The 11968-nt window shown below is 46.0% G+C and overlaps 1 protein-coding gene across 2 annotated transcripts in view; it reads right to left on the bottom strand.

Annotated features, from left to right (window-relative positions):
• The window catches only part of LOC122560489 (uncharacterized protein C16orf96-like), a 101740-nt gene that overhangs the window by 11310 nt on the left and 78462 nt on the right, over positions 1 to 11968 (bottom strand). The window contains exons 16-19 of one of the 2 annotated variants that reach the window (XM_043711137.1): positions 11165 to 11251; positions 4836 to 4919; positions 3756 to 3800; positions 2586 to 2645 (exon numbers count right to left, since the gene is read on the bottom strand). In XM_043711137.1, coding sequence (XP_043567072.1) covers positions 2586 to 2645; positions 3756 to 3800; positions 4836 to 4919; positions 11165 to 11251 — 276 coding nt within the window. The remainder of the gene's footprint in view (positions 1 to 2585; positions 2646 to 3755; positions 3801 to 4835; positions 4920 to 11164; positions 11252 to 11968) is intronic. The other variant, XM_043711138.1, reaches the window with a different exon arrangement.

Here is an 11968-nt window from a genome sequence, read left to right as displayed (position 1 = left end):
CAGTGCAGCGTGTTCCCCCTTCCCGCACTGGGACAGTGCTGTGTTCCAGAGATTCACTGTTTCCTGAGGAAAGTACCAACTCTGACACTTAAACTGAATTTGGCCTCACACAGGTTGAAACCCAGCCTTATATGTCATGTCTACATCACGGGAGGCAAAATGCTGGAATAAATCAAGTGGCATGGTCTCAGTTTGCTCTGAGGAAGCTACCGGCTCAGACATGTGTGCACAGTTTCTAACTCCAACAGCAAGGAGGTGATGACCGAGCTGTCTATAACATTAGTCAGGCCACAGCTGGAGTACTGTGTGAAGTTCTGATCAGCAGAAGGATGTGTTCGCACTGGAATGGGTGCAGAGGAAATTCACCAGGAATGACATGTAGACACACTAGATAGGGAGGGTCTGTTTTCCTTCAAGTAAAGGAGGTGGAGAGAGAGAGGGAGGGAGAGAGAGAGAGACAGAGAGGGTGACAGCTGACTGGGGCATAGTTCTGAGGAGCAGACACAGGATAGATGGACAGAAATCTTTCCCCCTGATAGAGAGATCGATAACCATTCAAGTTAAGGAGCTGGAGGTATGGAAGGGCCTTGAGGACCTTTCCCCCACCCAGAGGGTGGGGGGGCATCTGGACCCCATTGTCTAAAAGCCATGGTAGAGGAAGGAACCCAAAAGACATTTAAGAACTAATTAAATGAGCACTCAAAATGTGCTGACAAGACTATGGGCCAAGGGTGGGTAATGAGAATAGAATAGATGGACGGATGCCTGACAACTGGCATGGAATCAATGGGCCGAAGGGCCTCTTCCACACTGTAAAAGCTCTACAGCACTATCTCTGTAATAGTGGTACCAACTTCTCAAATACGTAATAAATAAAATGATGTAATTTTATATTAGCATTGGGTGGCTCAAGTCTCAGTGAAGAAGGTCACAACACGCCCTAACACAGTCAATGGGTGTTACTGCCTCCAATGCCTATTATCGACTGAAAGTATGGAAATGAAAATCAGGTGTGGTGTCCAAAAGGTGACTGAATCAATACCGGCTGCGTCACATGGTCACTCATTTCAAAATATGCTCAAAACGTCTCAATCTTCTTTTCTTTCAACTGAAATCATCCTAACCTCCTCATCAGAGGTGTGTAATACCATCTCTGAACAGGTCGATCCCAACATACTTACAAAATCAAAATGCTGCAGATGCTGGAACTCTGAAACAAACACGGAGATGCTGGAGGAATGCATCAGGCCTGGCAGCACCTACTTAGAACATAGAGCTGTACAGCACAGGAACAGGCCCTTCGACCCACAATGTTGTGCCGAGCATGATGCCAAATAAAGCTAACCCCCTCTGCCTGCCCTTGGTCCATACCCCTCCATTCCTTGCTTATTCATGTGTTTATCTAAAAGTCCCTTAAACGCTCCTATCGTATATGCCTCCACCACCACCTCTGGCAGCATATTCCATAGAGCCATAGAGATGGACAGCACTGAAACAGACCCTTCAGTCCAACTCGTCCATGCCAACCAGATATCCTAAATCAATCTAGTCCCACCTGCCAGCATTTGGCCCATATCCCTCCAAACCCTTCCTATTCATATACCCTTCCAGATGCCTTCTAAATGCTGCAATTGTACCAGCCTCCACCACTTCCTTTGGCAGCTCATTCCATACACGCACCACCCTCTGTGTGAAAATGTTGCCCCTTAGGTCCCTTTTAAATGCTTCCCCTCTCACTTTAAACCTATGCCCCTCCAATTTTGGACTCTCCCATCCCATGGAAAAAACCTTGTCTCTTCACCTTATCCATGCCCCTCATGATTTTATAAACCACTATATGGTAACCCTCAGCCTCCCATGCTCCAGGGATATTCCTACCCCTCTCTGTGTAAAAGACTTGCCCCCCACATCTACTTTGAACTTTCCCCCTCTCACCTTAAATGCATGCTCCTTAGTTCTAGTCATTGCAACTCTGGGGAAAAAAGATTCTGACCGTCAACACTATCTATGTATCTCATAATTTTATAGATTTCTACCAAGTGTCTCCTCAGCCTCTGCTGCTCTAGAGAAAACAACCTGAGTTTTTCGAGCCTCTCCCGATAGTTCATACTCTCCAATCCATGCAGCATCCCAGTAAAACCTCTTCTGCCCTCTCTCCAAAAGCCTCCACATCCTTCCTTCCAGCTTTTTCTCTCCATTTGCTGCCAGATCTTTCTCCAGCACTCTGTGTTTGTTTAAAATCCAATCCCCCCCCCCTGTTTCTCTAAATGGCTGTTTATGTTTTAAAAAGATATCGAGTTTGAACTTATTTACTTTGCAAAGAATTGGCTTTCTGCTTACGTATAGATTTATAATAAAATAGAGCAAAGCAGCTGACATTAACTGGATTAGGGAACTGTTTAAAACTTGCAGATGGTTGAAATAGCATAGTATAAACTAAATGAAGGATTATTCTGGGAAAGGTCACAGTACTGTGCTTTAACATTACACTTGACTGGAGTTAAATAACATTCTCATGTCTATTAATCAGCTCTGAGTACATTATTGATTAAATTAAACATTCTTTTCCATTAAATGAGAACAACCTGGACATCGGTTTGAAGTGTCTTGGTCTGGAGGCTTCGGACATGCAGAATCTGCCATGGCTGAAAACGTTAACCAATGTTAGAATTGTATAAATGTTTATACTCAGATTACATTGTGGAGTGTACTGCATAAATACATCTTGTCAGTAATTGTAGTACAATTTCTTTTAAGTAAAAACAACTTGCATTTATAAGGAGACTTACAGAATCCCTACAGCGTGGCAGCATCCAGCCCTTACTGACCCTCTGAAGGTCAGCATCCAGACCTACATCCCATCCCCTTAACTCCAAATTTCCCATGGGCCAACCACCTAAACTGCACATCTCTGGACTGCAGGGGGAAACCCACACAGACACGGGCAGTATGTGCAAACTCTACAAAGACAGTCGCCTGAGGGTGGAACCGAAGCCAGATCCCTGGCGCTGTGAGGCAGCAGTGCCAACCACTGAGCCACCGTGCCACCTGAGTAATGCAGCTAATCAATTTTCTCATAGCACCTCAGAGGAGGGTTTTTAAGGTAAAACTTGACACTAAGCCACATAATGGTGATATTAGGGCAAGTGTCCAAATGATGGTAAACGAGATCGTTTCTAAGGAGAGTTCTAAAGAAGGGCAGCGAGGGTACGGCAGACCTTAGGGCCCAGGTAACTAAACGCACGGCCACCAACAGAGGAGCCAATCAAAGTAGGATTCTCATGTAACGAAAATACGATGAGTGTGAACATCTAGGAAGCTTGCAGGGTTGGGGGATATTTCAGGAACAGAGAGGTCAAAAACGGACTTGAAGGGAAGGAGGAGAACTTTCAAAACCCACTTAATATGCTACATTTTAATTTCCAAGGTCTGGGGTCTGAACTGAAGTCAGAATTTACCAAGATGTGGAACTTTGATGGCTCACGCCACAGTGCTAATTTGGGGAATTCTTTTATTTAAAAAACAGGATCTACTGGTCTCCGTACCTGCCAGTGGCAGACCTCACCTGTACAGGGATGACCTTAAAACAGGGGTGTCACTGGCCAAGATTAAATCAGGTGTCACATCAGGAGGAGCCTGGAAAGCACAGTCATAAAACCGATGCCACGATTATTCTCTTGCCCATGTTCTGCATTTCCAAATTTCTGTTTATAAGCAATAACTCTGTGCAAAGCTAAGCACTGGGTTATAATTACCATTTCTTCCTGAATCTTGCACCGGCTGCTGAGGACATAATGAAGCTGAAAAAGAAAATCCAAATTAGAATTTCCACCACAGTTACACTGTAATATTAAATATAACTCCCTCTGAAAGGTCGTCAGAACAGGTTACAGACATGTAACAGGTGGAATCGTGTGCCAGTGACAACCCCCATGGTGAACCTTTCTCCAGGGTGCGGGCACCAGGAGGTGGTGCCCCATCCTAGTTTCGTACCGCCAGCCAATCAGAGGCACTCCATTCACCGCCTCCAACATTCACGCCCTCTGCCCCCATGTAGCAGGCACTGCGGACTGCCTACAGGATACACTGCACCTTCCAAACCTACGTCCATCGAGAAGGGCAAGGCCAGCAGGTACATGGGAGCTGCAAGTTCCCTTCCAAGCCACTCACCATCCAGACTTGGAAACATATCGCCGTTCCTTCACTGTCGTTGGGTCAAAACCCTGGAGCTCCTTCCCGAATGGTCTCCACAATATTAGGCCAACACCTTCTCAAGGGCAACTAGGGACGAGCAAGGCATGCTGGTCCAGCCCTGACGGTCACATTTCATGAGTGAATTTAACAACAAAAAAAAGCACCCAAGTTGACTTAATATATTAATCGGTAAATACTTTCACCAGAACGGATTTTTCACCCGAGCTTGGGGAGGGCCTGACTTTCCAACCTACTGACTCAGAGAGATTACCCCAAGGCAAGGAATGTACAGGAAGATTGCAAAGTCTGGAAACACTGGGCTAGCGCTGCTTTTGCCCAGTTTAGTGACAGCACACAGGACGCGGGAAATTGGAGCAGGCGTAGCCCCAAGACGCTTGGTGCTGGCTGTGTTGCTGACCTTTAGAGGCTCATACCCGCGTCCCTCAAATCCCAGAATCAGAACCTCGTTACAGGTCCACTGAACTCAAACACAATGCACGGTGTGACCTCCAAAGCCTACCCAGGAGATGCCCATGAATTGGCGAGATAGAAGCCTGTGCTGAAGGCTTATCTCCCAGCGCTCACTGCTTAGCCACCTCCCATTCAAAGCATTGTTCACTATCATTTGGAAAAAGACACACCCAGACATTGGCACACATTCGAAGCTTCTTGAGGCATAGGCCTCTGCTGTGCAGAACAGATATCGGCAGGACGAGGAGGCATACCTGAGAAACAGAAAATAGATCCATTTATTATCCAGGTCTCAATAACATATACTCAGCTAAGAAATTCTTCTTAACAGTCATGGAGATCTACAGCATGGAAACAGACCCTTCGGCCCAACCCGTCCATGCCGACCAGATATCCCAACCCAATCTAGACTTGGTCCATTTACCTCCAAACCTTTCCTATTCATAGACCCACCCAGATATCTTTTAAATGTTATAATTGTACCAGCCTCCACCACTTCCTCTGGCAGCTCATTCCATACACGTACCACCCTCTGTGTGAAAACGTTGGCCCTTAGGTCACTTTTAAATCTTTCCCCTCCCATGCTAAACCTGTGCCCTCTTGTTCTGGACCCCCTCACCCCAGGGAAAAGACCTTGTCTATTTACCCTATCCATGCCCCTCATGATGTTATAAACGGCTATAAAGTCATCCTCTGACGCTCCAGGGAAAACAGCCCAAGCCTCTCCCAGTAGCTCAAACCCTCCAAGCTTGGCAACATCCTTGTAAATCTTTTCTGAACCTTTTCAACATCCCTCGCATCCTTCCTATAAGAGGGAGACCAGAATTGTACGCAATATTCCAAAAGTGGCCTAACCAATGCCCTGTACAGCCACAACATAACCTCCCAACTCCTGTACTCAATGCAGCGATCAAGCCATTCCCTTGGATTCTAATATGACAGGCATTAACTGATTTCAAAAAAATAGTTTAAAATATTGCACAAATTGTCATGACAATAGTGATCCAAGTTATTGTATAATTGATTTGACATCTTAACATAAATACACTTGGCAAAACCAAACATTTGGTGCCAACTAGTTTCTTGGGTGGAGTCACTTTCAGAAACATAGAATCCCTACAGCATGGAAACAGGTAACTTGGCCCAACAAGTCCACACCAACCCTCCAAAGAGTATCCCACCCTGACCCATCCCCACCCTACTTTCAGAGAGAGCTCACATGACCCAGGCAGCTGGTGGGAAATAAAGGCTAATGGACTTAAACACAGCCATTCAGAGAAATAACTTGTCCACAGCAACCGACTTTGCACACCAACTGCACACAACCCTTACCCCTCTCCTCCCTCCAACCAACTCCTGCTCCCTTTTCTCTGAAAACACGAAGTTTGAATATTGTCATCTCCCTGGGAAACTTCCTCACTCCAAGTGGAGAACTGGCAATCTGATGCCACTGTCTCCAGATAGACAAGTTTCAGCCAGCCATTCCTGATCCAGGAGAAATCCCAATGCCAATAGCTTGTGTGCAAAGTGACTTTAGCTACGGAATAGCGTCCGGATAATCTGTGAATAACACTTTTTTTCCTAAATTTAACTGTCACTTTGAATCATAGAATCCCTACAATGTGGAAACAGGCCATTTGGCCCAACAAGTCCACACCGATCCTCTGAAGAGTAATTCACCCAGACCCATTCCCTTACCCTATTACTCTACGTTTCCCCTGACTAATATGCCTAACCATCACATCCCGGAACACAATGGGTTATTTAGCATGGCCAATTCACCTAACCTACACTTCTTTGGAGGAAACCCACGCAGACACGGGGAGAACGTGCAAACTCCACACAGACAGTCGCCCAAGGGTGGAATCGAACCCGGGTCCTTGGTGCTGTGAGGCAGCAGTGCTAACCACTGAGCCACCATGCTGCCTCGACAGATCTTTGACATTTTACGCCAAATTTTGACTTGGGGTCTGTGTGTGTGTGTGTTCTTTCTCAAAAAGAATATTCGTAAAGAGTATAACAGTTGCATTTTGTCAGTAATCTTTACATTTTTGTCTGAGTAAGTTTTGTTTGCAATAAATCAAGAAGTCTTTTCCCTGAGGTTGGGGAGTCCAGAACTAAAGGGCATAGGTTTAGGGTGAGAGGGGAAAGATATAAACCTAAGGGGCAACTTTTTCACACAGAGGGTGGTACATGTGTGGAATGAGCTGCCACAGGATGCGGTGAAGGCTGGTACAATTGCACCATTTAAGAGGCATTTGGATGGGTATATGAATAGGAAGGGTTTGGAGGGATATGGGCCGGGTGCTGGCAGGTGGGACTAGATTGGGTTGGGATATCTGGTCGGCATGGACGGGTTGGACCGAAGGGTTGTACATGTCCATGCTGTATATCTCTATGACTCTATGATTCGAAGTGGACTGATATTTTTCTGACTGAGATATATACAGTCTGATTTATATAAAACTTGCAGTATCACCTCCCTTTTCAAAGTGAGACTGAATTGGAGGAGTGGGATACAGACAGGAATTGTCACTGGACTAGTAATTCAGAGCCCCAATATTCTGGGCACGTGGGTTTGAAACCCACCATGACAGATGGTGAAATTTTATAAGTAATCTTGTTTGAAAACACATACAGACACAATCTGGTTCATTAATACTACAGAGGGAAATCTGCCATTGCTACTCTGTCTCACCTGCCCGTGACTCCAAACCCACGGTAAGGTGGTTGGCTCTTTTTTGGCTTCTGATGTGGCCTTGAGGGGCCACCCGGCTGTATCAAAATCGCTCCCACGTTGGGATGAAACTGGGTGGGCCACCTGATATCAATCTAGGACCCAAAAGCAACTCAAGCCTCACTGACCCCTGCAAGGTTGGCCCTCCTTTGTAACATCCGGGGCCTGTGCCGAAATGGGGAGAGCTGTCTCCACGGCTGGTCAAGCAACGATCTGGAACAGTCACAGAATTATAACGCACTCCGTCCAACAGCGATCACCAGCAGCAGCCCTGGGTTCCTCGCTTTCGGGCAGATGGAGGCGAGGTTGTGGCACAGTTGTCCTCTATGTCTTCAACATTTAGTCTGAAACCCAGCTCACAGGCTCTTTCCATCTGTCATACTATAGCTCTCGGTGCAAGGAAACCTCCTGCACATTAGTATCTGCCTTACCTGATGAAGGAGAACGTCTCAATGCTGAACGCCACTGGGAGAAGCACGGAGGGTGGCAAGGGTTCAGAACGTACTCTGGGTCGGGGAGAGGAGGGGGGGTGGTGGCCTCAAGACAGACTTGGTACAACCCTTACCGAGTCCTAAAGGACACAGCTGTCAGGCTGGGTCTGCAGGAGATGGTGAAGGAACCAATAAGAGGGAGAGACACACTTGACCTCATCGTCACCCATCTGCTTGCCACAGATGCATCTATCAATGATGATAGGAGAGATCATTGCACAGTCATTGTGGAAGTAACGTCCTGTTTTCTTATGGAGGATACCTTCACCGTGTGGTGCTATCACCATGCGAAATGGAACAGACATTGCACAGATTCAGCAACTCAAGACCACTCACTGTGGGCCCCCAGCAGTAGCAGGATTGTCTTCAACTGGAATCTGGAATCTCCTGGCCTGACTCCCCACTCTCCCATTACCGTCAGCTCAGGGGATCAAACCTGGTCAAACGGAGAGTGCAGGAGGGCATGCCAGGAGTAGCACTAAGCACACCCCAAAAATGAGGTGCCAATCAGGTGAAGGCTCCAAATCGGACTCCCTGCAGCCCAAATACAGAAGCACCATGCATCAGACAGAGCCGAGTGATCCCATCACTAACTGATCAGACTGAAGCTCTGCTGGTCTACAGACATGAACAGAGGTGGAAAGCTAAACAATTCACAGGAGAAGGATGCTCCACAAGCTGGTTCATTCTCAATAAATGGAAAGCCCCACCCTGCAACAGACAAGGCTGACACATTTGCATCCATCCCCAACCAGAAAGGGGGTGTGGATGATACACCCTTTAAGACAACTTGCCCATTCCAGCTATTAGTCTGATAAACCTTCTCTTAACTCTTTCCAACACAATTACATCCTTCCTTCAGTAAGGTGAGCAAACTTGCACACAATAGTTTAATAATAATAAAACCCTTTCTATAAGTGGGCAACCTGGCCTGCACAATTTAGATGTAGTCTCATCAATGGCCTGTAGCATAATCTCCCACTTGCATATTTAATTCCCCTCACAATAAAGGATAACATCCTATTAGCTCTCCTAATTACTTTCTGTATCTGCCTTTTGTGATTCATGCACTAGGACACCCAGATCCCTCTGCATCTCAGAGCTCTGCAATCTCTCAACACTTAGATAATACAGTTGGTTCCAATATAACACGATATTTCTGTACTCGTGCAATCTTGCATTATAAGAAAATCATGCAATAGCCATTTAAACTATTGGAGCTAGAATCGTGTTATAGAGAATACACTATATTCTACAAATAGGAAAGTTTGCATTCGACAAATAATGATCTAAAAATTTCAACTGCATTAAAGCCAATTCGCGTTGAAGAAACACACGTTATAGCAGAACCGACTATATTTATTTTAAACTATTGCTGCCAAATTGGATAATTTCATGTTTCCACCGCGTTATTCTCCTTTTGCCAGATTTTTGCTCAAACACTTAAACCTATCTATTTCTGTTTTTTTTTAAGTCTCCTGATGTCTTCTTCAGAACTTTACTTGCCTAACTTTATCCCATCAGCACATTTGGCAGGCACAGCGCCAAAGTCACCCAAGTCATTTTAACAGAAAGTAAACAGTGGAGGTCCCAGCACACAAATTCAGTTCCACGTTCCTCCAAATGAGATTGTTTATCACTCGTTCAGCCCAAGTCAGTTTCAAGTGTTTCCTGGACAATAGTTACTGAATGTAGTCTGCTTCTTGTACGTAGTTAAAGCTGATTCTCCAGTGTAGTGTAATCCTAGGCTGTTTAACATGGTACACCCGAAATTTGCCAGTGTCTCTGTGGGAAATATTATCCAGAAACTGGATTTTTGGAACAGTAGGACTATAAGACCACAGGAGCAGAAATTAGGCCATATGGCCATCAACTCTCCTCCGCCATTCGATCATGGCAGATAGGTTTTTCAAACCCCATTCTCCCACTTTCTCTCCATAACCTTTCATCCCCTTTGGCAGTCAAGAACTTATCGATCTCTGTTTTAAATATACTCAATGGCCAGGCCTCCATAGCCTTTTGTGGCAATGAATTCCATCGATTCACCACTCCCTTTGGTGGGAAGTTGCCAATGATAGCATTTATTGCCCATTCCTGCCTGTTCCTTTGTGAGGCCATTTCAGGAGGAAGTTGAAAATTGCTGCAACGCTGCGGATCTGGAATCACCCACCAGCTGGACTGGATACAGAGAAGAGATTTTTTTTCCCTTCGAGATTAGATTAGATTCCCCACAGTGTGGAAACAGGTCCTCCAGCCCAACAAGCCCACACTGACCCTCTGAAGAGTAACCCACCCCCCTCTGACAAATGCACCTAACACTACGGGCAATTTAGCATGGCCAGTCCAGCTAACCTGCACATCTTTGTGACTGAGAGAGGTAACAGGAGCACCCGGAGGAAACCCACACAGACACGGGCAGAATCTGCAAACTCCACACAGACAGTCACCCAAGGCTGGAATCGAACCTGGGACCCTGGCGCTGTGAGGCAGCAGTGCTAACCACTGAGCAACCGGGCATTAACGAAACAGATGTTGCATGGTCACTATTATGGAGACAAGTTTCAATTCCAGTTCGATTTTATTTAATTTAAATTCCATCAGCTGCTGTGGTGGGATTTGAACCCATGTGTCAGATTCGATAACTCTATGGTTCTATGGATCCCTACAATGTGGAATCAGGCCATCAAGTCCAACACCAACCCCCCCAAAGAGTATCCCAACCCCCTACTCGATCTGTGTAACACTACATTCCCCATGGCTACCCTGCACATCCGCGGACACTACGGGGTAATGTCCCACGCTTAATGCACCTAACCAGCACATCCTTGGACTGTGGGAGGAAACTGGAGCATCTGGATGAAACCCACGCAGACACAGCAAGAACGTGCAAACTCCACACAGACAGTCGCCCGAAGCTGGAATCAAACTCGGGTCCCTGGTGCTGTGAGGCAGCAGTGCTAACCACTGAGCCACCATGTCGCCCAGTGCATTAGCCTGGTATTTAGGATTAGAATCCCAACAACATTCCCCTTTGGACTGGATTGGATAATTTGAGAAATAGTTTTGCTTCAAATTACGCCAAAAAGCCACAAGATAAAAAAAAGCCCTGTAAATTCCTTTCAAATTATTACTGAGACTTTAAAATCCTAAGCTAAGGAGGTCATGTGAATCATGTAATGTACAAGATCAAAAGGTTCCACACATGGTTATGTGAAACAGCGGCCAACATTACAACTAAACTGAAGAGCACTTTGTACAGTAAGAAACTTACAGCTTTGGTTGCAGTAAACACATCTCGGAGTAACTGGGAAGGACTCTGTTCGAGGTGTGTGTTGCTTTGTTCCACTTATTTTCTTCTCTGTAGATAAATGAAGATGCGCTGATAGATAGTCGGCAATTTCACAAACATTAAGCTCCACACGCGTGGCCCCAACATCATAAACTGTACACTTGGTATCCCACAGCAGATTATAATGCAGATATATATTCGACATTCAAACTGAAACTGACCCAGTACACTATGATCATTGATATTGACTGCGGGTCAGAATACCATAACTAGTTAGACTATAAGACTATAAGATATAGGAGTGTGTGTACGCACGCACATGCACTGTGTGAGTGTGTGTTAGAGAGAGAGAGTGTGTGTGTGTGAGTGAGTGAGTGTGTTTAAGAATGTGTGTATGTAAGAATGTGTGTGCATGTGTGTGACAGTGTGTGTGTGTGTGTGTGTGTGAGTGTGATACCCAAATTCAGTACCCATGAGGATGGCCTCAACTGGGACCTTGAGTTCATGTCACACATGTGACCCCACTACACTATACACTCTGACACACACACACTCACTCTCTCTCTCCCCCTCACATGCACCTTCAAAGACCGTAATATCCCCCCAGACGTGATCGACGATGCCCTCCACCGCATCTCCTCCACTTCCCGCTCCTCCGCCCTTGAGCCCCGCCCCTCCAATCGCCACCAGGACAGAACCCCACTGGTCCTCACCTACCACCCCACCAACCTCCATATACAGCGTATCATCCGCCGTCATTTCCGCCACCTCCAAACGGACCCCACC

Source organism: Chiloscyllium plagiosum, chromosome 21, assembly GCF_004010195.1.
Source record: "Chiloscyllium plagiosum isolate BGI_BamShark_2017 chromosome 21, ASM401019v2, whole genome shotgun sequence".
In the NCBI taxonomy this organism is placed as follows: Eukaryota; Metazoa; Chordata; class Chondrichthyes; order Orectolobiformes; family Hemiscylliidae; genus Chiloscyllium; species Chiloscyllium plagiosum.
This window is presented reverse-complemented; position numbering and strand designations above follow the sequence as displayed.